Raw genomic sequence first — 27,793 nt, 5'->3', positions numbered from 1 at the left:
AGCCAAACGTGGTTAAAGATCAGTTCTGTGCTACTGCATAGGTCTCTGATCACTACTTTGTTTCCTTTTCTGTCTCCCTTTCCTCCAACCTAGCCATTAATCCCCTACCCAGATGGTCATGCGCTGTCGCAATCGTCACTCTGTTTCTCTCTGTTTCTCTCTCTCTCCCACTACTCTCTCATCTTCTATCCTATCATCTCTCCCTTCTGCTAAATCCTTCTCCCTCCTGTCTCCTGATTCGGCCTCTTTGACCTTACTCTCCTCCCTTTCAGCATTATATGACTCGCACTGTCCCCTTTCGTCTCTCCTGCTCGGTGGCTGAGTGACTCATTGCGAGCTTACAGAACAGGGATATGGGCAACCTGCTGAAGCCACTTTCTATCACTACATTTCAAGCTTCTGCCTCTAACCATAGGAAATTATTTTCCACCTTCTCCTCCTTAATCATCCACCCTCATCCCCCCTCCTCCCTCTCTGTGGATGACTTTTTCAACCACTTTGAAAAGAACGTTGACGATTTCCACTCCTCATTCACTCAGCCTATTGAGTCCACTGGTCCCACTCACACAGAACTACCCTACGCCTTGACCTCTTCCTACCCTCTCTCTCCAGATGAAATCCTGTGACTAGTCTGGCCGCTCAACAACCAGCCCATTCGACCCCATCCTCCCTTTTTCCAGACCATCCCTGGAGACCTTCTCCTATTCCTCACTTCCCTCATCCCTGACCACTGACCTCGTCCCATCTGACTTCAAAATGGGCCGGATCACTCCCCTCCTCAAGAAACCAACACTCAACTCATCTGATGTCAAAAACTATAGACCTGTATCCCTTCTTCTATCCAAAACACTTGTCTGCTGTTTCTGATCAACTCTCTCATTATCTCTCTCAGAACAATCTTCTTGACCCTAACAAGTCAGGCTTCACGACGGGTCACTCAACCGAGACTGCTCTTCTGTTACGGAGGCTCTCCGCACTGCCAAGGCTGACTCTCTATCTGCTGCCTTCAACACCATGAACCATCAGAATCCTCCTCTCCACCCTCTCAGGGCTGGGCGTCTCAGGCTCTGCACACTCTTGGATTGCATCCTACCAGGCAGGACACTCCTACCAGGTGACGTGGAGAGGATCTGTGTCTGTACCATGTACTCTCATTACTGATTTTCCCCAGGGCTCGGTTCAAGGCCCTCTCCTCTTCTCTCTACACATAAAGTCACACTGCTACATCACATGGTCTCTCCTATCATTGCTATGCAGATGACACTCAACTACTTTTCTCCTTCCCCCCTTCTGACACCCAGGTGGCGACACACATTTCTGTGTGCCTGTTAGATATCTCAGCTTGGATGTCGGCCCACCATCTCAAGTTCAACCTCGACAAGACAGAGCTGCTTTTCCTCCCAGGGAAGGGCTGACTGCTCAAAGACCCTGACTTTGCTGATAGCTACTATACTGAGGGAAAATGTACTTACTATGCCTGTGATATGTGGTTGTCCCACCTAGCTATCTTAAGATGAATGCACTAACTGTAATTTGCTCTGGATAAGAGTGTCTGCTTAATGACTAAAATATAAACGTAAACATTCAAATTGACAAAAATAGCTTTTTAGCACAAAACTAAAAAATATTTATCAAGCAAGAACTTTGCTGCGAGTGGTCTGAGTGGGGCGGGGAAACTCAAAACTAGCTGTTATTGGCAGAGGTTTGGAACTCTCTTTGTTATCGATTAACCAATTTTCCATGGTGATAACCATGGAAAGCCAAAACTCCCACCCATGCAAACCTTCTAAAGGTCCTTTGTAGATTGATCTTTCAACCAGCAACTACAGGAAATAACACTGATCAAATGTTTTCACACTTTTACAGTGTTAGTTTCATCAGCTGCTGTATAATATGATGAAAAACACAGGGGAAACGATTTTTTTTACTGCACTGGGTCTTTAAGACACACATCAACTTTGACTTATTTTACTATTAAAAACATTTCTAAGAGTATTCCAAAACATATAAACACATTCGCACCGAATGCCTCATGTAATCAAACATTTTCATATTGCTCAACAAGCACTATAAAAATCACTCAACCAAACCATGTTTCCACGACTAAGCACAACCACAGTCTAAATTGTCTATCTCGTAAAAAGTAATGGCAATTCGTTTTTGCTGTTTGGTCTTAATTCAAGGTTAGGGTTAGGCATAAGGTTAGCCGTGTGATTAAGGTTAGAGTTTAAAATCACTTTTTCAGAAGGGCCATCTTAGAAATAAGTGGGGTTTCGGTCTTTGTGGCTGTGGTAACTAGTGACGACACAAAATATATTTTTGCACCGTCTGACTTCCAGTAGTACTTCTTCCGGTTAAAATTGTCACGCTGTCAAGTATCGCGTGATTTCAGCAAATTCAGCTGTCCAAAACAAATAGTTCTGAATCTCGCGGTATCGTGTATCGTGGTTTTAGCTTCCTCTTCCTGAGGTCGGTGCGTGCGCTGCTTGATTTGCTCGCCAGTCCGAAGTTTTTTTTTGGTGTGTTGCTGAGAGCTGCTGTAGGGATGATGATGATGGCGGAGCTGGTACAGGGACAGGCCTCGGTGGCTCAGCCTGGAACGAAAGCAGATGGCTTCGCCGACGCCTTACACCGGGCCCGACAGGTAATTAATTCCGACGAAGAGAAACCGAATGATTTCAGACGAGAAACGAGCAAGACCATTCGGCGTGGTGGAGGAGTGCACTTTTTTTCTTCAAGCAGCGTATAACCCAGACCCCTCTTTACTAAAAAAAACACTCCTGTATGTCTAGTTGGCTAACTGAAGTTAGCTACACAAGGTCCAAGTGCTAAGAGAATGCGGGCCAAAGGACGCCCAACAATAAACAGTCAGGTCAAAGAACAAGCAAATGAATTAGGCAAAGCATGATGGACGAAACTAAGAAAACCACTTGCATAAAACTGAAGTGAGAGTAACTTTAAAACAAGGCATAAGCAACAAACTGCAACCTGTTGTAAAGCCACGGAAGTTTCAGCTAGTTAGCTAACTAGCTATTTTACCACCACACTACTAGCCGATACCAGCTATGATTGTGGCCTAGTTTCGTGGTGAAGCCAGAAATATCAGCTGATGTCAGCCACGCGCTGTCAAAAGTTAGCTTGCTAACATAAAAACGTCAACTATGTGTTAAATTGCCTTGTAACCACTCGCCAATATACACTGGATAAATTACTTGTTAACTACACTGCTGTATGTCAAAAAAAAATGTCAGAATTCAGTAGTTAAATAAACTATCGAGTGATTCATTCTAGTAGTAATGCTAGCTAGCTAGCCTCGATTGAACAAGTTAGCTAAGCCTAGCTAGTTAACTAGCGAACATGCGCGGAAAACTAGCATCGCAACGTCAACAACGAATGTTAGCTAGCTAGCCTCCTCGCTTACTGGGAAATGTTATCGTTAACTTTTCTTGTTTGCAACAGGGTGTTAGAATAGATAGCTAACTACTACTACATAATAATAATATCGTCTCTAGCTAAAATTGAATTGGACCTTATCAGTCACTAATAACTAGCTGGTTAGATAATGTTAATACTCAGTCTTGCGATGGAAGCCCATTAGCTAGCAAGATTACATTATCTAGTTAGCAAGATGACATCTAGTTAGCTAGCTAACGACTTGCAGCCTAAATGTTACTTATGCATTGGTTGAACTAGGTACTTCTTGACATCTCAAAGTTAGCGTTATTTAATTTGGGCCTATGACCAAACGTCCTGTGTGTAGTTGATCAAATTATGTATTGCTCTGTAAACCCAACAAACACGGCCATAACGTGTAGACTACAATTGACCACACCACGACTGCAAGTTATTCCATCTAAAATGCCAGTAGCATGTAAGCAACATAGTTAAGGTTTCCTGAGATTACTATTCGAGTCTATAATTTCAGGAAGTAGGCTATTGCACACAGTGAAATAAAGCCACACCACTTCCCATTCCTTCCTAGTCAGTGTCTGCATTCAGGGCCAAGTTCTTGTGAAGCGTTGACACCTAGGGCAAAAACACACCTGTTCTCATCTTGTCATATGGGACATATATGACAAGATGAGAACAGGTGTGTTTTTGCCCTAGGTGTCAACGAGTCGTTGGCCCTATGAAAGTGAGCTGAACAAACTGCATATTTCAACCTAATATTTCAAATGCAACTATTTGTCTTCATTGCCTTAACTGACACAAACGTAGACATTCATAACATGTTCTCCCTGACAGGCAAAGATGCTTTCCTGCGAATAAACCTAGATGAGCATATGACATAAGCACTTTGGGGTCTCTCCCCCCACGCTGTCTCAGCTGTGTGCTTATCCCAGGTGCTACAAGGGCATGTGGCCTTGTACTCATGCATCAGGCTTGTGGGTCCAGTTTGTTTTCCTCTGATAACTGTGGCACCCAGCTTTCCCTTGCAGCTTCCCTATAGGTCCCAGGTCTGTGCTTCTTGGAAGTTGGAAGAGTAATTGGACTGCCATTTGCCCATTTAGCTTTTATCAACTCTGTAGGGCAAATAATAGAACTGAGCCAGTGGCCAGAGACACTGAATCTTTTACTGCCTGCCTATCTGTATTTAAAAAAAATTTAACCTTTATTTAACTGGGCAAGTCAATTAAGAACAAATTCTTAATTACAATGACTGCATACTTCGGCCAAACCCTAACCAGGATGGCGCTGGGACAATTGTGCTCCACCTTATGGGACTTCCAATCACGGCCCGTTGTGATACAGCCTGGAATAGAACAGCCCAGCACAAGAACGTTATATTTTCTGGGAACGGTGGATGTTTACAGATCGTCTGTAGGCCCTATATATTAAGTATCTGGTATTGTGACTGAACAGTGCTGGCTGTTCAGTTGCTAATCTCTCTGATCAAGCAAATGCTTCTCGTTGCTTCTTAATTCAAGTACTCCTGAAGTTTCAGCTCCATATTTATATTAGCCTCTCTCATACCCATTTATTTGTGTAAAGGGTTAGATTGCCAAGTACATTTTAAAAAATATATATATAATCTTTATGTTCAGCTGCATATTAATGTGAATGTTTAGACAAGTCTGCTGTGATAAAACAAAATTACACAATACAATAGTTAATTTGTCTCTATCGCAATATCAAAATGACTAGAACATCAATGAGTTTCCAATCTATTTGACAAATATATGGACTAAAATAATCTTAACATTAACCCCACAGTGTAGTATGCAGAGATTGAGTGAATTTCCCCTTGGCTCTCCTCCAGCACATGGAAGTGTTTGACTGGTAGTTTCAGAGCAAACAGGCCTCTCACCCAACTCGAGGGGATGTTCCCTGAGCAACAGAATATCCTCTGGCATTTCTTTCCTCATGGACCTAGCCTGCCCCAAACCCCCTTGACAGTCAGCAGCAGTTGAGCTGAGAGGACTCTGCGTGTTTACCTCGTTCTACACTACTAGGCCCAAGCCTTTCCCCGGCTAGTTGATTTATTGTGTGCAGCTCACATTGCTGACATACCAACCCCAACATTCCCCAAAAAGAAGGTTTGGCCCTAGGCCAGAGGTTTAGCCCTCACTCGGCCCCCTACCCAGTTCAACTCTGACTGGGATCAGGAGCCATGTTGGAGGGCAGTTAATTTTTTTTCTCTCCTACTATCTCACTTCCACGGCAGGCAGGCAGCTCGGTGTGGCGACTCTGAAGTAGATAATGACGCCTGAGGGTGGTGCAAGGCTTCAATTGTCATCTTCTAATTGGAGACATTGTATTTTCATATTGCAGAAATTACATCAATTTTGTGTAATTTTCTGAAACGATATACTTTTTGAATGGAGAGATGGGTTGCGGATGAGGGGTTTAGGAGAAACGGGCCTTAATGCTTTTGTGCAGCATTTTGATTTGAACGTCTATCTCCAGAGAATACATGCAGTTAATTGGAGTTGGAAGTGGATAATTTGGGGCAAGGTGATGCAGGCAGTGTTTTGTAATGTGCATGTCTGGTAGCTAGTTTCAGAAGATAGTTACTGCCTTTCAATTGCATTCAGTTGTACGGGGCTGGGAGAGTAAAAAAACAGCTCCATGTTGACTACTAAAATAAGTTTTGTTTTGCTATGAAAAGTAGTACTTCGAGTAATAGTTTGACCTTATGACTGGAAATTAAAGGTCAAATAAAACCTTTTTTAATATAACTAGTTTGTGTTGCTATCTGTTTGTTCATTCTAGCCCTCCCCCTCTTTCTCATCCCTCTTGTCTCCTCAGATTGCAGCTAAGATGGGAGGTGACCAGATGCCCCACATGAACAACTCCTCTCCAGTCCTAGACCCCTCTCTCTACGGCTACGGAGGCCAAAAGCGCTCGATGGATGATGGAGGTAAGTCGGTGGTGGATCTCTTCACATACCTTCATACACAATGCATGTGGTCCACCTCCATACTAAACAATCTTTCTGCTAAACATAATCCCCAACACATATCCCGGTTACAGTACACTAAACAGGGTACTCTGTAAATAGCTCTGAGCGTTGCACCGGAGTGTGAGTGTGTTTGGATGCTTGTGTATATCTGTCAGGTTTTATGCACTCTTACCATAATGTATGAGGACTGCAATACAACACTTAACAAATATTGTTGGCTTAATCAAACCTGGTCAGGAAAGCCATTGCAACCAAAATGATTACTTAACTGCTTGGTCCTCCTTGGTCCTTTTTTAAATACAGTCCATATATCAGTTGTCTTGAGACCATAGTGTAGCCAACTTACCTGGATAACCAGCGACCCATGTCAAGAGATCAGTAGTGACATCACTACATAATGTGAGAGAGATCCTTTGACACTTAATGTGTATGTTCAATGTCATGTAGCCTAGCCTGTTTGGAAGGTGTAGCAGCTAGTCGGTATTCATGTTGAGCAAAGGGCCCGCTGGATAGCACGGCTGTTGAGGAGTGACATGGCATTGTACTAGTAGTGGGCTGGCTAGCATCTGGCCTGGGCAAATGGGAGGGGGAATGTGGAGTTGGGAAGAGTAACCACTAGCCTGGAATTAGGAAGTGCTTCAGACAGCCGAAGTGCTCTCTCCTCCTCGTCCTGTTATTTCAGTGCAGGATTACTCTCCTCCACCACAAAGTACATTTACTGTTAGGTCAGAAAAGGAGTAGATACCCAGAGGCCATTGATGGGATTTATCATTCCAACCCTCCCTCCTCCTGCAGTACAATGCTCTAGGTGCTACAGATATGATTGACACTGGTTGTGTGAGAAGTCATGAGCTACAGGTTACATGCCTCCAAAGCTGTCAGGGAGAAAAAAAGGGCCTAGAGCAGCAGCAGCAAGTAAAAGGTTTGTGATTAGAGGCGATGTCCACCAAGTAAAGTAAAAGGAACCGTGCTTCTATAAATGTGGATAATGGTGATTGAGCGTATTTTGCCTGTTGCTATTTATAAACCCATTCCTTTATTGAACTTGTCATTATTGACCGATGAAAACATTTGCGTGGATAGCACAACTGATAACTGGATTTCATTTGTTAGTGAGTCCACATTAATGATCTTGCTGCATTGGCTTCAGGTTTGTGCTTCTATTACTATGGCATTGGTTATAGCATTTGTAATTTCCCGGGGTGTTAGTGTTTTTGCCCCATCTTGCTGTAGAATCAGTTCAGCAAATGGGCTGCAGCAGTCTAACCCCTTTGAAGGAATTACATGAGATAAGATGAGACTAGTTCATAGGGGGGGAAAAGCCTTGTGTAAAATTCCCTTACAGGCCCAGTTAAAGCAGGAGCAACATACGGCAGCTATGTACGGCTTTACTCATGACTTAACTCCAGCCTCTCCCAGAGCAAGCAGTTCTGTCTGAGCATTTGAACTCGGGATGTTATAGAATAGGAAATGGCTGGGCCTAATGTAATAAGGGGATAAGAGAGGTCTTGTCTGATAGTCAGAAGAGTCAACGTAATCGAAGTTTACTATGCATTTTTGCTTTGAAGCCCTCTGTTCACAATTCGGCTACATTCTGTTTGCACTCGCCGTTTGAAACCTGGCAAACTAGAAATTTTACCAAAATATATGCAATGTCATTTTATGCCATCTGCATTTTCAGTTAGGTGCCTGAAATTGTAGTTACCCCATAAGGGTGGGACTTTGCAGAATGGTGGAATGATACGTGTGGCTACACGTATGCACCCAAAATGCAGATGTGAGCAATTTCATGTCCATGAAGTGGAAACTCTAGTCAGTTATTGTCCTCTTATCTTGTCATGGTGTGGTATATTTTAGCCTCGAATGCATGGTTGAATAAGTTGTGCAATTCTGGTGGAGGTTTGGCTGGCTAACACTTTTCAACACTGCTTTTTTGTTTCTCAAGGTTACACAATATGAAATGTAACAGTCGGCTGTTACACTGTGTAAATATTATATCTGTCATCCCTGTTAGGTCCTTACTCGTCATTTGTTTAATTGTACAAGTACCATTTAACACCATTTAGGCTAAGCGCAAGTCCTTTGCAGTGTATTGTCATTGTGTGAATTAACGCCACATCATACACTTAATATTTTCGTCTTTCTTAGCTAGCAGATCTGACCCATTTGCTTACAGCTGCACTATTGTCCGACAGCATTCCTGTGTAGTTTAAGACCCCACAGAGCCAGCGTGAGATATGGCTCAGAAAACTAGCAGTCGTTCAATCTTTTCGGTGTAACAGTTTGGATAATGGGACAATTCGAAGTACAATGCATTTCTCGTCCCTGGATTGGGGTACTTTTCTCAAGCTATATCTCGCACCGGTCCCGCGGTTTCTTAATCTACAGGGATGCTGTCCGACCCTGGTGCAGCTTTAAGCTAGCAAGCGGGTCGGCTCTGCGGGCTAAGGCATTCCATTTCTTTACCTCGTTGCATGTCCAACAAACAAATATGTGCAAGCTTTAATGAACCTAGATATGATTTTATGGCGTAACGTCAGTAGCTCCATATCCTTCAGTGACCCTTTAAGCCCACTGCTTATTGCGACCTGTCAAAATGCAAGTCTGGGTCAATAACTATTGACCCATGTACTACCTCTCTGAACGACACCCATACACACCTCATTTCCCTAGCAGAGCACCCCCCTGCTGTGCGTTGACACTGACACACTGGATTGTGAGAGGGGAAATTGCCAGGGACCTCACGTTATATAATCACCATACTTGGGTGCAGATACGATATGGTTCTATATTAATTGAGATTCGATATTTCAGATTTGATGTTCCGAACATTGCTTTCTGTATGTCTGCTGCAGAGAGACGAGTGAACATGAAAATAAAAGTGCTGAAAACATGTTGACTCACTGTTTGAAAAGGTGGAGGATAAGGTGATAAATACCAGAGTTGTGGTGCAGGTACAGCTGTCTAGCGCTAGCTAACGCTACAAAACAACATAATTTGTATTTTTACAAATCAATACTTGGAGTCAAAGTATCGATTTTATAATATTGTCCAAAATAATTTTACGGTATGTAACCGTATAGATTTTTTTCAAATAACTACTGGATTAGCAGAGGACAAAAAGGCTTCTCAACAGTTTTTACCCCCAAGCCATAAGACTCCTGAACAGGTAACCAAATGGCTACCCGGACTATTTGCAATGTGTGCCCAACCCCTCTTTTACGCTGCTGCTACTCTGTTTATCATATATGCATTGTCACTTTAACTATACATTCATGTACATGCTACCTCAATTGGCCCGACCAACCAGTGCTCCCGCACATTGACTAACCGGGCTATCTGCATTGTGCCCCACCACCCGCCAACCCCTCTTTTTATGCTACTGCTACTCTGTTCATCATATATGCATAGTCACTTTAACCATACCGACATGTACATACCACCTCAATAAGCCTGACTAACTGGTGTCTGTATATAGCCTTGCTACTGTTATTTTCAAATGTCTTTTTACTGTTTTCTTTCTTTACTTACCTACACACACCTTTTTTTTGCACTATTGGTTAGAGCCTGTAAGTAAGCATTTCACTGTAAGGTCTCTACACCTGTTGTATTCGGCTCACGTGACTAATTAACTTTGATTTGAACCATCTGTTTTCAGCCAATCCACCCTGTCACTCCTCAGTTCAGCAGAAACATTTTTTTTTTACCTTGTTTTATTCAGTTTTGCAATGATTTTAAGTTAGTTTTGTTTCAGTCTAATAGACGGGTTGGTTGTTTAGCAACAAAGCCAATGCGTGCGCAACTGTGACAAAACAGACTTGGTTGGCTTAGATTGTTGGTGTCATGTAAACTATATTTAGTCCAATGTTTATAGAACACATAAATTAAGTTGCACAATGAGCACTTGTCTCAAATACATCATTACAGTTGTTGTTAGCTAGCAAATTTTTGTGATATTAGCATAAACGTGATATCAGTCAATACACCTCAAAACAAGACATGGTATCAAGAACAAGATGACACGAGCCACCACATGGCAGTTGTCATTGATTCTGGCTATCCAGAACCATAACACATGGCCTTCTGCCCCTTTGATGCGCGTGAATTGTTAACAATAGCTAACCCGTCTATTGTTTTGCCCTTTTCTCTTCCCCTCTCAATTCTCCCTTGTTTCTCAGTAGGTAACCAGCTAGGTGGAATGGTACATCAAAGGTGAGCCTTATCTTCTCAAATGACCATTTGTGTGTGGATATTGATTAACAGTAGCTCAATCAAGCTGTCAACCTCACTACTGCCAGTGTATCCAGTAACAAGTCTCAGACCTGCCAATGTCTTGGCCTGTGTTCTGCATGCAGCTCTGTGGTTTGTCTTGTCACCAGATTTGTCACAGAATGACATTAATTTAAGAGGTAGCTCTCCCCATTTAAGGTTTGTCAGAGGGTTTCACGCCTCAAAAGTGATCTCAAGTCGAGCACAGTCCATGTTGTGTTGAGATCTGCAGGCCTCAATCCAATTGAATGGGGAATATGGGCACCATCTAACAAGATGGATCTTTGTTTTTGGGGGTGAACTATCCCTTCATGCTTTCATGAGTATGAGACTGTCCTATAATTTCTGATGAGACCATACATCACAGCAGATTTTTACTGTTTTGTCATTGATTGTTTTTCTCTCTTGCAGGGCTATTATGACAGAAGACTTCAAAGTGCCTGATAAGATGGTTGGATTCAGTAAGTGACACTTTTAGGCAGTTGATAACAAAAGTTATTGGTTTACTCCAACTTCTAGTACTCACATTTACTGTTTGGTGTCCATTTAAACTAACTTGGACTGGGATATTGACTTTTTGTAATTCCCCTTTCACCCACACTCAGTCATTGGAAGAGGAGGAGAGCAGATCACGAGAATTCAGTTAGAGTCAGGCTGCAAGATCCAGATTGCTGCAGGTAAGTTCTGCCTAAAGAGGCACTGCACCATTATACTGTAGTCAGTAGTGTCGGTACTTGACTGAGTAGCCTGTTGGGTCTTTCCTCTGATCGGTGATGCCCAGAAGCACACCTTGAGTACGAGGCATGGTCATGACATATCCTGCTTAACAGGTTCAGCTTAGAGAAACTGAAGCCTTGTCAAATCCCAAACATACAACCATGAATTCCTTGATGTGGTATTTTGTAGTTTAATTACCATGTGACTTCATAAACATTTAATAAATAAGGTAGCACTTAGGTTGTTAACGTGGAGTTTGTGTATATAGGTCTTTCAATAAACTAGGGTACCAGTGAGGATTTCCTGCGGTGGACATCTTGTTACAGCTGTTGATAAGTTATTGATGATGATCTGCCAATTTTCTTTGTAAATTTCAAGAGTTGATTTAAACCTTTCTCATGGTTGGTATCTTGATGGATTTGTTTGCCCAAATTCTGTGACACCACTTTTCTTACCTTGCGGTTGTGGCAGTGTTTGTCGTTTTATATATGAATTATTTGTCAGTTAAATTACATTGAATTTGAACCTGGTAAGAATCCTGGATTTTGCTTTCGAACCGTCTTTTTGTGTGGCCGTCTTGGAAATGCACTAACTATACTGAACAAAAATATAAATGCAAGAATCAACGATTTTACTGAGTTACAGTTCATATAAGGAAATCAGTCAATTGAAATGAAATAATGATGTCCTTATCTATGGATTTCACATGACTAGGCAGGGGTGGAGCCATGGGTGGACCTGGGAGGGCATAGGCCCATCAACTGGGGAGCCAGGCCCAGCCAATTAGAATGTTTTTCCACACAAATGGGCTTTATTACAAACAGAAATACTTGGTGTCTTCAGCTGTCTAAGTGGCTGCTCTCAGGCGATCCTGCAGGTGGAGGTCCCGGGTTGGCGTGGTTGTGAGGCCGGTTGGACGTCTTGACAAATTTTCTAAAATGACGTTGGACGTGGCTTATGGTAGAGAAATGAACATTCAATTCTCTGGCAACAGCTCTGGTGGACATTCGTGCCTGGGTGGCACTCAAGTGACAAACAGCTGTTGTGCCTAAGTGCAGCACAAACCGTGTTCAAGTAATGTCCAGAATGTTTTTGTGTCTGATTTGTTATCTCGATGAAGACTGTGCCGTGATCCACGATGGGTCAAAATTTCCATTGCAAATTGATGTTGATCATCTGTTTGCTTGATTTACATCAGTGTCTTGTTAGATTTAACAGAAAGCTGTTTTCATATTTTTTTTATTTAACCTTTTTTTTTACTAGGCAAGTCAGTTAAGAACAAATTCTTATTTCCAATGATTAAGAACAAATTCTTATTTCCAATGACGACCTACCCCGGCCAAACCCTAACACGGACGATGCTGGGCCAATTGTGCGCCGCCCTATGGCACTTCCAATCACTGCCGGGTGTGATACAGCCTGGAATCAGACCAGGGTCTGTAGTGACGCATCTAGCACTGAGATGCAGTGCCTTAGACCGCTGCGCCACTCAGGATATGTGTATGCCTCTACTGTCATTAGTGTAGGATGGACTAATTGCAATGCCTAACGCTATATTCCTTTCCGTTATTCTGGATATTAGATTGACAACAAATGACATAGTAGCCTAGTGGGCTTATTCACAATATGATCATGTTATGAAATGACAAACATTTGTCTTACACCTGCTATTTTAAAGGATATTTATAGTCCTAGGCTGATGTTTGTACACATATAACTAAATAAAACATATTTTATTTTTTAAATGTTGATCCCAATGTCACACATTGGCCCCTTTTTTATTTAAAGACCAATGTATGTGTGGGTGCATGTGTGTCTGGTTAATGGAGCGTGTGTTGTGTAACAGAGAGCGGAGGCATGATGGACAGGCCCTGCACTCTAACTGGAAGCCCAGAGAACATTGAGTAAGTCACACCACATTCCTCTCGGGAAGAATCTCAATTGCATACTCCTCGCCTCCTACTCAAAACCCATTGGATGAGAACGCCTGAAGTCCCTCCCCTCTAATGGGGTTTGAGAAGGAGGCAAGGAGAGAGAATGCAGGGAGTATGCAATTGAGGTTCTCCCAGGGTCTTGCAACCAAAGTTATGTACAGCGATCAGATAGAAATGTTGCATGTAGAGCTAACATGATTATTCCACTTGATGGGCAATACATTTCTATCAGCATCGAGGCGCCCTCAACTCGACCATAATCACCATCACCAGATTAATGTTGAGTTGCCCCCTCAACAATCACTTCTTGACACGATTCAATATCTTGTTTTTGCAAATGGAGAAACCCACTGTGTATAATTTGTCTGCATGGTTTGGCTGATCATGAACAAAGGTGTGACAGTGGAGTGTGCTCCTCCTCTCCCACCAGGCAGGCCAAGAGGCTGCTGAGCCAGATCGTGGACCGGTGTCGAAACGGCCCAGGCTTCCACAGTGAGATGGACGGCAACAGCGCCATCCAGGAGATCCTAATCCCTGCCAGCAAAGTGGGCCTGGTCATCGGCAAGGGAGGGGACACCATCAAACAACTGCAGGTAGGGGGGCACTAGGTGCTTCCAGTAGGTTCCGTGGTCTGTGGATGAAGCACACATGCACCTAGAACACACACGTTCTTAGTGATTTTATTTGGTGGCTTAAAGTATAACAAATAGTCGGACAAGAAGAATATAGATAAGTTGTCTGACTGGAAAGGGAGAGAAAAAAAACACAGTATTGAACAGTACTCCGATCAGAACTGGATCAGAGGCCAACATTGGAATAATATTCACACAACAAAAAATGTAAATCGTATGTGACTACAGCCTCATGTCCAAACGGATGCTGACATGAGGGAAGCGCCAGAAAATGTAGCAGAACTTTAATGAGACTTTTAATTGTGTAAATATAGGCTAAACACCAGAGGACAAGTGCCTGAAGTTGTCAAGGCCTGAACTAATGTGTAATGGGTTATAGAAGTTAATTACACTAGTTTAGGCAGATCTTCAAAAACCTTGGTTATTGAAATAGCTGAAGTTAACAATAAGAAGTTATCTACTCGTTCCAGGTTCAGTGTCAATTATGATTCAACCATCTCACTTCTTCACTACATCTGAAGTAGGGAGTTCTGATGTGTGAATTTATGATAATGCGTTCCCTGCTTGCTCCCCACAGGAGAGAACTGGTGTGAAGATGATCATGATCCAGGATGGCCCTATGCCCACTGGAGCAGACAAACCCCTGAGAATCACTGGGGACCCCTACAAAGTGCAGGTCAGTTCCTCAAACCAGGCTATTGTCCTTCATATCCTCGTTCCACGCCTGCTTATAAAAACGTGTCAGAGGTAAAAACATTTTAGGCCAATGTGTTTTAAGGAGAGAGGATTCAAAATCAAATTTATTTATATAGCCCTTCGTACATCAGCTGATATCTCAAAGTGCTGTACAGAAACCCAGCCTAAAACCCCAAACAGCAAGCAATGCAGGTGTAGAAGCACGGTAGCTAGCAATGCAGAACAGTTGACACTGGAGCAGCAGCACGGCCAGGTGGACTGGGGACAGCAAGGAGTCATCATGTCAGGTAGCCCTGAGGCATGGTCTTAGGGCTCAGGTCCTCCGAGAGAGAAAGAAAGAGAAAGAGAATTAGAGAGAGCATACTTAAATTCACACAGGACACCGGATAGGACAGGAGAAGTACTCCAGATATAACAAACTGACCCTAGCCCCCCGACACATAAACTACTGCAGCATAAATACTGGAGGCTGAGACAGGAGGGGTCAGGAGACACTGTGGCTCCATCCGAGGGCCAAACAGGAAGGATATAACCCCACGCACTTTGCCAAAGCACAGCCCCCACACCACTAGAGGAATATGTTCAACCACCAACTTACCATCCTGAGACAAGGCAGAGTATAGCCCACAAAGACCTCAACCACGGCACAACCAAAGGGAGGGCGCCAACCCAGACAGGAAGATCACATCAGTGACTCAACCCACTCAGGTGACGCACCCCTCCTAGGGACGGTATAAAAGAGCCCTAGTAAGTCAGTGACTCAGCCCCTGTAATAGGGTTAGAGGCAGAGAATCCCAGTGGAAATCAACCTTTTTGTCAATCAGTTAGAACATTTTCTAATTTAACCCTTTCTGCGCTGGTGGCGTGGGTGTTTTGTAGCAAGCACGGGAGCTGGTGGTAGAGATAATCCGGGACAAGGACCAGGGAGACTTCCGGGCCAACAGGGGAGACTTTGGATCCAGACTGGGGGGAAGCAGTCTGGATGTGGCAGTCCCCAGGTTTGCTGTGGGCATCGTCATTGGCAGGAACGGAGAGATGATCAAGAAGATCCAGAATGACTCTGGGGTCAGGATCCAGTTCAAACCAGGTGAGAATGTCCCTTTCTATTAGTCTTTTTACATTGTGCTAGATGGCTAATGCAATTGTCAAGATTAGTGATGACCTCGACCATAAATCTGTCTTGTTTGCCTGTCATTTTCCTCAATTGACTCACACAGGTGGTCTTGACGACACAATGTAATACAGTATGTGTGATTTCTGTGACATGACTTAACGTTTGGTCTTTAATGTAACAGTTCTGACTAGTGTCCCCCTCTCCTTCAGACGATGGCATCAGCCCTGACCGGATTGCCCAGGTGATGGGCCAGCCTGATCGCTGCCAGCATGCTGTTCACCTCATCAACGAGCTGGTCCACACGGCACAGGTACAGCACTGCAGACCACTACACTTAATCTAGGTTTTTTTGCCCTGAAAGGAACGACCCCCCCCCCCCTAAGAGTATTTCTAAAGTAAGCCATGCCCCTTAAACTCCCTTGTTGCCCATGTAGCAGTCCTCAGCCCATTTCCTAGTTGCCTGGCCGCCTCTCAGGTCTGCCTGGACCCCTTTGCCCTGTGGTGGGGGGACGGGTAAAAGGGTAGTGGGGCTCCACCTCATCACTAGTTCTGTCAGCTGACCTACTGCCCCTGAGCACAGACCATACACTAGGAGGATAGTCCATACGGACTCCCACAGGGTGGCGCACTTGGTCATATCCCCTGGTGAACTTTATATTGAGCCCCAGGTAAAGTGATGCAAGTCAAACGCATTGGAGGAGAATTAAGAATATCTGTCAATCTGAACTGTTGCATTTTTTTGTTTGACGTCAGACACAGCTGCAGTGGTGATTCTTGGGGAGGAAGTGTTAAGAGGTTGAGTGTAAGATGTGTAATGTCATGTTTGAGGTCTTCGGGGCCTGTAGTCACGCCTTATGTTTCCTCCCTACAGGATCGGGATGGCTTTGGGGGTCCCGTGGGCCCCAGAGGCCGGGGCAGAGGCCGTGGGGACTGGAGCATGGGCGCACCCGGTGGACTGCAGGAAGTGACATACACGATACCCGCTGACAAGTGTGGCCTGGTGATTGGGAAAGGTGAGAAATGTATTTTTTGGATTTAACTTCTATTTAACTAGACAACTCATGCCTAGAATCCAAACGCCTTCTAATAGATTCAGTGAGTTTTACGTTGGGTGTCAAGATCCATTACCAACAACAGCAACAATCTATCAGTCATCATTTGGATGCATTTCAGTCATCCAATAACCAGTTTGTGTCCTTTTGAATGTATGGACAAATAGGCATTAATGTAGAGATATGTACAGGCATGTTCCCCACTTATCCTACTCAGGGAAAACCAAACACTAATGGAGCATTTCATCTTTCAGTTCATCATTTCTTGACCAGTGGTCTTCCTCACTTAAATGTCCAATGCAGCCAATTTTTTTTATTTTTCTCAATATCGAAACATTTCTGGGTATCTGTTAAGTACCTGTTATTGTTTTAATTAAAATTGTAAGAAATACACACAATACACTACATGACCAAAAGTATGTGGACACCTGCTTGTCGGGCACCTCATTCCAAAATCATGGGCATTAATATGGAGCTGCCCCCCCCCCCCCCCCCCCCCCCTTTGCTGCTATAACAGCCTCTACTCTTCTGGGAAGGCTTTCCACAAGATGTTGGAACATTGCTGTGGGGACTTGCTTCCATTCAGCCATGAGCATTAGTGAGGATCAAGTTCTTCCATGAGCATCAAGTTCTTCCACACAGATTTCGACAAACCATTTTTGTATGGACCTCGCTTGGTGCACGGCGGCGTTGTCATGCTGAAAAAGAGAAGGGCCTTCCCTAAACTATTGCTATGAATTTGGAAGCACAGAATTGTCTAGAATGTCATTGCATGCTGTATCATTAAGATTTCCCTTCACTGGAACTAAGGGGCCTAGCCCGAATCATGAAAAACAGCCCCAGACCATTATTCCTCCTCCACCAAACTTTTCCAAACCTTAGTTGGCCTTATGCAGGTAGCGTTCTCCTGGCATCCACCAAACCGAGATTCATCCGTTGGACTGCCAGATGGTGAAGCGTGATTCATCACTCCAGAGAACGTGTTTCCACTGCTCCAGAGTACAGTGGCGGCGAGCTTTACATCGCTTGGTGATCTTAGGCTTGTGTGCGGCTGCTTGGCCATGGAAACCCCTTTCATGAAGCTCCAGACTAACAGTTCTTGTACTGACATGGCTTTCAGAGGCAGTATGAAACTCAGTAGTGAGTGTTGCAACCGAGGACAGACAATTTTTACACACTTAAGCACGGTGTCCCGTTCTGTGAGCTTATGTGGCCTACCACTTCGCAGCTGTTGCTCCTAGACTTTCCACTTACAATAACCACTTACAGTTGGCAGGGTCAGCTCTAGCAGGGCAGACATTTGACAAAGGACTTTTTGAAAAGATTGCATCCTATGACGGTGCCACATTGAAAGTTACTGAACTCTTCAGTACGAGCCATTCTGCCAGTGGTCTGAGAGGGGTGGGGGAAACTGAAAACTAGCTCTTATTGGCAGAGGTTTGGATCTCTTTCTTATTTGACTAACTTACCACCTGGAGATGTGACCAGGCAGGCCAAAACTCCATCCCATCAAACAGCTCTTACACTAAAAGGGCATTATCATTTTCACAGTATTATTCCAACCTCATGGTGTATAAATAGGAAAATTATTCAAAAGCCTAGATTATGCAAAAAGTGCATCATTGCCAGTCCATTAGCTTGTGCTTTTTTTCTCGTGATGAAATGGCATTTAAAGTTGCACAATGATCCAATATGGTGTGGATCCAGCCACCTCTCTCCCCTGGCTCATGTATACAGCACAAGTGGTATTCTGTCCCTTCCCTTGGGGCTTAATGAGGGGGATAATGCATGTAATGTGACATTAATTGTTGAAGGTTCCTAATAACAGCCCCCACGTGGAAGGTTTTCTGGCATCTGAGGTCCTTTCAGCCCAATAGTGGAGTGAGGGAATGAATGAGCGGAATTAGGCTATTGGCTATTCATGTTCACTCTATTGCCAGCTATTTAAAAGTCATTGACCATTGCGCTTCGGCGGAAACCCTGAGTGTGTCCCTGTCCTATGGATGGATGTGTGCGCCGTGGTGGGTGTGGTTTGAAGGGGGCTCTATACCTATGATCAAAACCAGGTAATAGAAATGACAAGTGGCTTTTGTGAGGTGGGGGGGGGGGGGGGGGAAATACACCTGGGCATTGCGCCTCCCTTTATGCTGCTGCTTGAGCCACTGATTACACCCTCCCCCCAATACGCACAGAGCCTGGTAACTTGGGTCACCCGCCCACCCATACCCCATACTTTATATTCTCAACCTTAAAACTTTTTTAATGGGTTGAACAGGCCTACTTTTATTTTATGTACCATGGTATAGCATCATGCGTTTTGGCTTTTACATGTCTTTTTTTTTCTTTTCGTTAAGACCCGTATGTCAATACATTAGATGAGTGGGTAAGCATGGTGTTTTAAGCCCCTAGGAACTATTCTTCATGAACTTGTCTTTTAATTAAACTTCCCACTTAACCAAAATCCCTCGCCAGTTGCACTTTGTATCCCCTCCTTTTGGTCCAGCTCACTAACCCAGTCTCAATAATAAGGTCATATGATGTGGCCCCAGCAAGGCCCAGTCCATGAAATTAATAATTTCTCTTCATTCCCATTTTCTCTCTGACTGAGGGGACCTCATAATGGCTTCATTAAGGCAGAAGTTTTATTTGGTTGACAATGGGTTAATGGCCCATGTGTAGTCTATTGGCAACTGGGAAGAGGCTACAGGAGGAGGAGAGGTTTGGATGACTGGTTTTAACTGCAAGGTCTGCTTGTCAGCCACCAGTGAATAAATGTGTAATTGATGTTGGGGCAGCCTTGGTGTTCCCTTGGGAAGCCCCCTCGCTCCATTCACTGGGATGGCAGGAGAAGGGGGAGGACGTTGTTCCCTCACCACACATGAGGCTGGGAAAGAAAGGGGCCAAAGGAGAAACTATACCCCAGAAAGAGGATACGCTTTAATTGGTGTCTTTTCTCCGACAGCTATATTTAATTTCTCCCTGCTGGTTTAATTGCACTCCTTCATAAGTCAGGAAGCTACCGTCTGATTCGTCAGCGTGGGGGAGGAATTGTTGTCGACCTTAGTCTCTGATTAGCACGGATGTTCAAATAGAATGGGCATGGAGCTGAAGGACACATGCCAGGGTCTCCTATAGTTATCACTACCAGTCTAACCTCCAGTCGGATGAGTTTAGGTAATTGTGGTGAAGCCTAAAGAATGGTATCAGACAGCAGAGTAAGCACTGATTGGGGGTCAAATTGACACTTGTGCATTTGTTGCTGACTTTGACTCATGTTTTGAATTTCCCCTTTCCTAAAGGTGGCGAAACCATCAAGAACATCAACCAGCAGTCTGGAGCGCACGTGGAGCTGCAGAGAAACCCGCCGCCCAACACCGACCCCAACGTGCGCATTTTCTCCATCCGTGGCACCTCCCAACAGATGGAAATGGCCCGGCAGCTGATCGATGAGAAGATTGGGGTAGGTGGTCTTATGCCCCCCCTCCCACAAACAAAAACAATCTATTGTCTGGCCTGATATTCATGAAGGGACATGTCAAAGGGGTGTGTGGCCATACCATCCACCAGTATGTCACCCAGGGTTAAACGATAGGCCTGAGCGCTGACACCTGTTCATGATTATCTTAGTGACAGAACTCAGGCCATCGTTGTGGATGGGGTTAAGTCAGAGTTTCTTGAAGTATGTGAAGGTGTTCCGCAGGGGTCGATACTAGGACCTGTTTTTTACACAATTTATTAAAATGCTATTGGTCAATCTATTCCTTGTAATTTATATATATATATATATATATATATATATATATATATATATATAAATTACAAGGAATAGATTGACCAATAGCATTTTAATAAATTGTGTAAAAAACAGGTCCTAGTATATATATACATATTTTTGCCTCGACTGCTGACCTAGCTGTAACAAGGCAGTTGTGCAGTAAGCCCTTACTGATTTTAAAACTCATACTTAATACGAGCAAAACTAAATAAATATTGGGTGTTTCTCATCAGATTGTCTTGGATGGATTACATCTTTACTTATTCAGGGATGCAAACTAATCACCGTTCGGTGAATTTCATTTTTTTTTTAAATCCAAAATAGGTGACCTACGTGATTCGTGTAGATCTGATGAGAAAAGTTGGTGGGGGGGGGGCTTTGATCACTACTGGCTATATCCAAGGCTCAGCCAATCGTTGACATAACAGAATGCAGTGCAGCACGTGACTGAAGAAAGAGACAACCAATTTACTAGTTACAGCATCAGCACTCGCTCTGCAAAGTCAGCTTGCTCGTTACAGCGGCGCGTCCCCTGAATGATAACGAAGAGGTAATGTTAGGTGAGAAGCCTGACCATGGAGACGGGGTGAGAAGATGATGAAGCGTACTTCATGAGCTGTAACCGAAAAACTACTGACATTTTGAAAGTTTGAGGTGAGGGAGAAAGTGTGGAACAAGTATTAGCATTGTTAAGTATCTTGCTAGCTGGATCAAATTCTCTGTTAGTTAGCCAGAGAAATGTTGAGCAACATTAGCCAACTTATCTGATCAAATAATTGACTTTATGGTGTGGAAATTAGCTTGCTAATGAAGTCAGACAGCTAACGTTACATCATCAGATGAGCTAACATTAGTAACCTAACCAATTCGCTATAGTATTAACTGGTATACGACTTCTTGCCGTTCTTCAAGTTATAATGCGTTAGTAGCTTACTGGACCCTGGCAATCTGTGTGAAATGTTAACAAGCTAATGAAGTAGCCACTATTTTTAGAATGAATTAGGTGAGAATGAGGTGTTGCTTGTTACACTTGATCCCTGAATCTACTTGTTTATCTGGAGCTGGGCCTTGCTTAAACTGTATGCCACTATAGAGGTGAAAGGAACACCACACTCTTTCCCTCTTTCTCACTTTTGTTGGCACATTGTAGAACAGATGTCCACAGGCAGAAAGTGTACAATGTAATAATGTGCTGTGTAGCCCAAATATATTGTTTTTGTTGTGGTGAACTTGACCGTAACACGTGAGTGAGGGGGATTATAATTGGTTTTACACAGTGAACGTTATTTTTGTCTACATGTAGTCTTGTGCACTTGATCGAGGTCTATAGTGGCCACTATAATAGAACAAAAATAGAATGCCTGTTCATTCTATTTCTACTTTAAGATGTTTTTTTCCCAAGTGCAATATTCGTGTGGGTGGTCACAAGAATTCTGTTATGAAGGCTGTCATGGCTAACTGCAATATTAGTGTTTTTTTCTCAAGACTTGTCATTTGCAGTAAAGTCTAGGCAACAAATAACATTGGATTGCTTTTTTTACATTTTTTTTAGCTGTGAGTTAGGTTCACATTAACCACAATTTATTTTAGAGGCTGATCATGTAGATCATATTCTTTGTTTAATAACCTGCGTTCCCCTAGCAGGGATTTATTTTTGCGTGTTTCAGTAAAAAATAAAATATTTGCTTTTTGAAATTCCTTTAATATTTGAATTGAATGATTTATCTTTTAAAACAACAGTTTCTAAACAAGTTCAGTCCTCTAAGATTTAAAGTGGGCTTTTAATTTTTTTTTACAGAAACTGATCTAATCTCTGTAGTCAGCAGGAAGCAGAGTGCAGTCAAACTTGAGGTTATTTTTATGCTATTTATGAAAGTGCAGCTGCCTCTACTCTTAAACCCTCGAATGCTGTTTTTCATCACTATGATGAGCAGTACTATGAAACGGTTGGCTGGACCTCTTTGAAGTCACTTAGATCACATCATTACACTCTTTTTGTTTACAAAGCCCTGCTCCACAAGTTTCCGACTTACCTAATATCACTGTTAAGATTTAAATTGACAAGTTATCAAACCAGTTCACAGGTTTGGTTCTCCAGACTCCTTTAGTGTCTAGAGTTAGGTAAATCAACCTTTTCCTTGCACCTTACGTGTGGAATAATCTACAATACACTTTAAAATTGGTGGCTCTAGGGAATTTCAGATGGTTGTTAGGGGACCTTTTTACCTAAGAATGTGTTTTTGCATGTCTAATGTGTATTTTATTGTTTATATGAATATGTAGTTTAATGTGTTTATTGTGCTGCTATACATCTGGGAAAGAGACCTTGCTCTCAGCATTGACTCCCCTTCTCTCTCTCATCTAGGCCTCAGGAATGGGGGGCAACAGCAGTTTTGGTCTGAACCCCTTTGGTCAAGGACCAGCTACCCCTCATCAGAAGTGAGCAGCTTCTTGGTTTTTTACCACTGTTACATTTGTCAAACTTGCTTTGAACTACTTACACTGACCAAAGTATGAATACAATTATGTAACAATATCCAGGCTACAACAATTCATATGAAATATGTCTAACATGCGTCTCTGTGTTTTGTGGTGACAGTGGACCCCAGACATTCATGACAGGTGGATGGGGCACAACATATCAGACATGGCAGCCTCAGGGCCAGCAGGACCCCAGTAAGTCTACCTGCTTCTCCAACTAATGGTTGAGGTGGCCTTGTCCCATTGTGGTTAGGGTGGGATACCCATAACACTTGATACCAATATCAACCCGAAATTTCATTACAATGATTCCTTGATACATACGGAGTCTATTGCAATCAGTCATGTGGGGCATAAGTCCCTCCCCAGTGAAAATAAAGTGGACAAATAAGTGGAAGGAGGACTAAAACTAGACATGTTTCATGCTCTGCTCTGCTTACTGAGCGGAATAAAGCAACACAATGTTACTTCTCTAACAAGACTTTTCCAGTTGAACAGCAATTTCAGAGGACTGAAGGAATTGGATAGATTCAAGACTTGTTCAGGCTGGTTTTGGCACTGCTGCAGTAGATTTAAATCCAACTTATGACAGCGGCAGGGTAGTTCTTGCATTGAAAATGTGGCTAATCGTCCAGATACTGGCTGAAAACATAAATAAATAAAAATCCATTCTGGGAGATTGTCAGATGGGGAAGAAACTTTTCAAAGAGAACTTTCACTCCATGGAAGTTCTAGTTAGGGTTAAGTTAGGGTATGGGGTAGAGGCCATAGGACACAGTGCCATGTCTGGATGGTAAGCCACAGCCTCAACCTCCACTGAAAGGTCCTCATGCAGTAACTCTGTCCTCCAACAGTGTTATCTGTGTCTGGTTGCAGGTCTCAATGGATCCCAGACCGACCAGATGGACTATTCCAAAGCATGGGAGCAGTATTATAAAAAGCTAGGCAAGTGCCAGTCTTCTGGGGGAGAACAGAGAAGGGAGCTCAATACTAACATCGTCTACTAGCCTTTATCGCTTGTGTAACATTACTAAGTCTGAGTCACTGGTCCGAGCCCCCCTCTCTCAGGGTTTGTAGTCTCATGGTAGGTTATTTGCAAGTGAGTGCTGATTGATCCTTTCTCTTTGAGACTGGCTTCCTGGTTGGTTTGGGGTGCCTGTGGGCAGTTGGCCCCTACTGGTGACCCACCTGTTAAATGAATACCTGTCTGCATGTGCAACTGTTCTCCCTTGCTGGGAATGTCCACAAGCGCCTGTGCCCTGAATACACCTCTAAACCAGACCTCAAACCTGCCCTCATTTTAAAAAGTTCCATGCCAAGAGTGTCTGGGTAGAAATATAATGTCAACGTGTAGTTGATACGCAGGAGGTTTTGTCTGACTGCGATGATTGAAGTCGACAATTTGTTACATGATTGTGTAGCTGGGTTGCTTCTTGATTTCATCAGTCATGTAAATTGGCTTTTGTTTGTATAACTGAATGTATTTGAGTTGAAGAAATTGAATTTATGGAGGTGAACATTAATCAGAGTTCTTGGTCTGTTTGGTGTGTATCTTATTGACCCTGGTTTTATCTTGTGCACAGGTCAGCAGAGCCAAGCCCAGAGCAGTGGCCCTGACTACAGCAAAGCATGGGAGGAATACTACAAGAAACAGAGTAAGACTACACCTACATGCCCTCTACACTCTTCCAATATGCTGGTCTTTTGAGTGCGTATCAGAGGACGTTCCTCTTCCCCTTATTCACCCTCCATCTCCCCTCTCCCCAGACCAGGCAGCAGGCCCTGGCTCCCAGCAGAGCTCCCCTCCGGATTACAGTGCTGCCTGGGTGGAGTATTACAGACAACAGGGGGCCTACTATGGCCAAGGTGCACAGCAGACACAGGCCCCAGGCCTTCAGGTGAGAACCCATCCAAACGCTCAGCACCATCTCCACCCCACAACCACCTGAGGTCTGTTGTTGACCACGGAAGTCCTTTAGGAGGAATGTTGAATGGTTTAAAGCAGGGTTCCCCAACTGGCAGCCCGCGGTGGTTTTATGTGTGCCTACCCCTACCCCCCGGACATTAAAGACTGTAATAACACCAGGAAATCAGCTCCAAGTGATTTAATTTTTTGGAAATCTGTACCTAATTATCTCCACGCATTACGGAGAGATGATGTCAGCAAGGTTTGAAAATTCGTTTTGAATTGATTGTTTTAGTCAAATATTAAATATGTTTGGGCTTCTTGTGGTTAATTTGCAGTCTAAAAAATATTTGTAATTATGTCTCGTCCCCCCGACCATCCGTTCAAGAGAATCTGCCTGCAGCTGAATGTAGTTGATGATCCCTGGTTTAAAGGCAAGGTTTAATTCAAATATGGAGGTTTGAAAGTACATCTGATGAAAAGTTCCATGTAAATCCATTCTGGCATCTATTAGGTTGAGTTTAACTATTGTAAGGTTATGTAATGCAACTTGCACATGTAAATCTATGTAAAATGTATTACTGTGCTTGGTCATTGACGTGAACCTGTGTTTTGCAGGATCATTAGAGAGGACGCCCTTTAGTTGAAGATTTTTGAATCATTGAGGATGAAAACAAACCTTTTGTAACAGGTTTCTAGATTTGCAACGCCTTGAAGACTTACTTTTTTCTTAGTGAGAAACACTAGCTGTAGACTGACTTATACAATAAAAAAAGAAGAATATTTCTAAATCAGGAACATTTAATTGTTACTAAATACTTGTGTACACCATTATTTTGAATGGACAATTCCTGGGATCCCTTTTGGACTAATGCGAGAGCTGTTTTGTTTTCTATTTTTTCCTTTTTGATTCAAATGACATCGCCAAAACGAACCCCGGAGTTGTAACATTTTAGTAAATGCAATATAATCTATTTTTTCTAGTTCTGTTGCAATAAAATCGTAATTATGGGCTTAGCAGTCTTGAATACATTTTTATTTTGTCATAAGATGTTTTAAGAATGTGTAAACATGTTTTTATTTTCCTTTTACATAAAGCATTTTAATTCAGTGATGAAAATTATGTTTTGTTACAGGAACATTTATTTTGTTACATAATACAAGGAGTGATGTTGGCAAATGGCAGTCAGTTCCTAATTTAATTCCTGTTGTGCTTTGTATTTTCATTGTCATTTTATTGTACTCTGGTTTAAAAAAGTAGCAATATCTTATTTCATTTTTGAAACAAAGATGGATTCTCTAATATTTTGACAGACATTTAACTTGTAGTTAATTTTCGATTAAGGCATATGAAAATGTAATGGGTACTTTTTTTATTACAATGATCTGATATTGGAAAAGGGGGATGTTGCATATTGTGAGGTTTTTGCCTTTGCTATCTTGTAAAACTATGTATGTATGCTCAGATACTTGACTAAAGACTTTATTTAAAATATATATATAATTAAATCTAAGGAGTTTTTTTTCATGGAGTCATTATCGCAGGAAAACTGTCCCTGTTCTGTTTTCATACTGAAAATGTTCAAAGATCGTGAATGTGTAATTTGAAATTTGATGTTGCATCTTGCTTAGGACAAAAATGAGAAATGCTAGGTTTTTATGTATGTTCTGTACCTAAATCATTCAAGACTGCTAAGCCTCTGGATTCTACCTGTGTAATAATTCATTGTAGTTTTTTATATTCTAAGTATTACGATCAAAATTGTCTTATTTGGTACCACCCAGTTTCCCTAATGCCCCCTCCAGTACACACTGGACTTGTGTACAGTCCAATGCTAAACTTTTTAATTAATTATTTTTTCTTTCTACTTTGTGTGATCTCGTATGTATGATTGATTAGTTAGAATTGAATCTAGTATTAACTTCATTGCTTAATGAAAAGGGATATTATAATTTGAAAATGTTTCATTTTAGTGTTTTTTTTCCTTGTGTACAGGTAACTGTGTATTAAAAACGTCAAGACTACCTTTATTGTGTTCTGTTAAAATTATTTTATTTTTTGCCATTTGAAAGCTCTCTTTTGTCAAATTCCAGTATGTGAACGTTACCATTGGTTTAAACTGTGAAACCTTTCCTCGGCTCTATTGTAAGACTAACATAGTATCATTTAGCCTCAAGTAATCATAAAGGTAAAACTATTGTTTTATAAACAGAAATATTTTCTATAGACCTTTGCCATTTCTCAAATGTTCCTTCTGCAAGCCTCTCTTGTGGTCGAAGTATACCATCGTTATTAGTTACTGTAGGTCATGTTAAGCTCAATACATGGTAAAAAATAAATAAATCTTAGTCTCTCCGTTATCTCCCGGGCCTCTAGAAACACGCCACTTTTGATAAAGCTTCAACCGGAAGTGACTTTTCATAGGTTAAGAAAGCGTTTTCACTAACCAAATTTCCTAACCATAACCCAATTCTCCTAACCTGCTGTGTTAATTATCCTAACCCATCTGCAAGTTTTGCTAACCTTCTACGAGAAAGGCACTTTCTGTCGCAGTGGCTTGTTTTTAGGGCCTCTCTTGACAAAACATATGTTGAAAGACAAAATGTGCCAAGTTCATATGTCCAGAAGATGCATGGTCATTTAAAGGCAGTCTTTTTACTGACGGCAAGGAAGAGGAGCTTACCAAATTACTGTTACTATATATGCCATGATTGAATTAATTCACCAAACATTACCTGATGACAGAACTGGTAATTGTGTATATCTTAGTTGTCATGTATTGAATACGTTTGAAACGGGGACTTAAAATAACC

At 42.5% G+C, this 27,793-nt stretch overlaps 1 protein-coding gene across 17 annotated transcripts; it reads left to right on the top strand.

The window, feature by feature from the left end:
• Nucleotides 1–2,454: 2,454 nt before the first annotated feature.
• LOC139408631 (far upstream element-binding protein 3-like) lies at nucleotides 2,455–27,004 on the top strand. 17 transcript variants are annotated; one of them, XM_071152751.1, is made up of 18 exons: nucleotides 2,455–2,644; nucleotides 6,250–6,361; nucleotides 10,585–10,615; nucleotides 11,084–11,133; nucleotides 11,278–11,349; nucleotides 13,236–13,293; nucleotides 13,754–13,916; nucleotides 14,533–14,631; nucleotides 15,531–15,738; nucleotides 15,975–16,075; nucleotides 16,637–16,778; nucleotides 20,117–20,277; nucleotides 22,958–23,031; nucleotides 23,192–23,268; nucleotides 23,950–24,018; nucleotides 24,657–24,728; nucleotides 24,841–24,971; nucleotides 25,607–27,004. In XM_071152751.1, the coding sequence occupies exons 1-18, from the start codon at nucleotides 2,546–2,548 to the stop codon at nucleotides 25,634–25,636; spliced, it is 1,749 nt and encodes a 582-aa protein (XP_071008852.1). In that variant the 5' UTR covers nucleotides 2,455–2,545; the 3' UTR covers nucleotides 25,637–27,004. The 17 variants fall into 17 exon arrangements, with proteins under 17 accessions (XP_071008852.1, XP_071008854.1, XP_071008853.1 ...); XM_071152753.1 differs by having other exon boundaries at nucleotides 25,598–27,004; XM_071152752.1 differs by having other exon boundaries at nucleotides 10,582–10,615; nucleotides 25,598–27,004.
• The last annotated feature ends 789 nt before the right edge of the window (nucleotides 27,005–27,793 follow it).

This window comes from Oncorhynchus clarkii, chromosome 5 (assembly GCF_045791955.1).
Source record: "Oncorhynchus clarkii lewisi isolate Uvic-CL-2024 chromosome 5, UVic_Ocla_1.0, whole genome shotgun sequence".
Lineage (NCBI taxonomy): Eukaryota > Metazoa > Chordata > Actinopteri > Salmoniformes > Salmonidae > Oncorhynchus > Oncorhynchus clarkii.
This window is presented reverse-complemented; position numbering and strand designations above follow the sequence as displayed.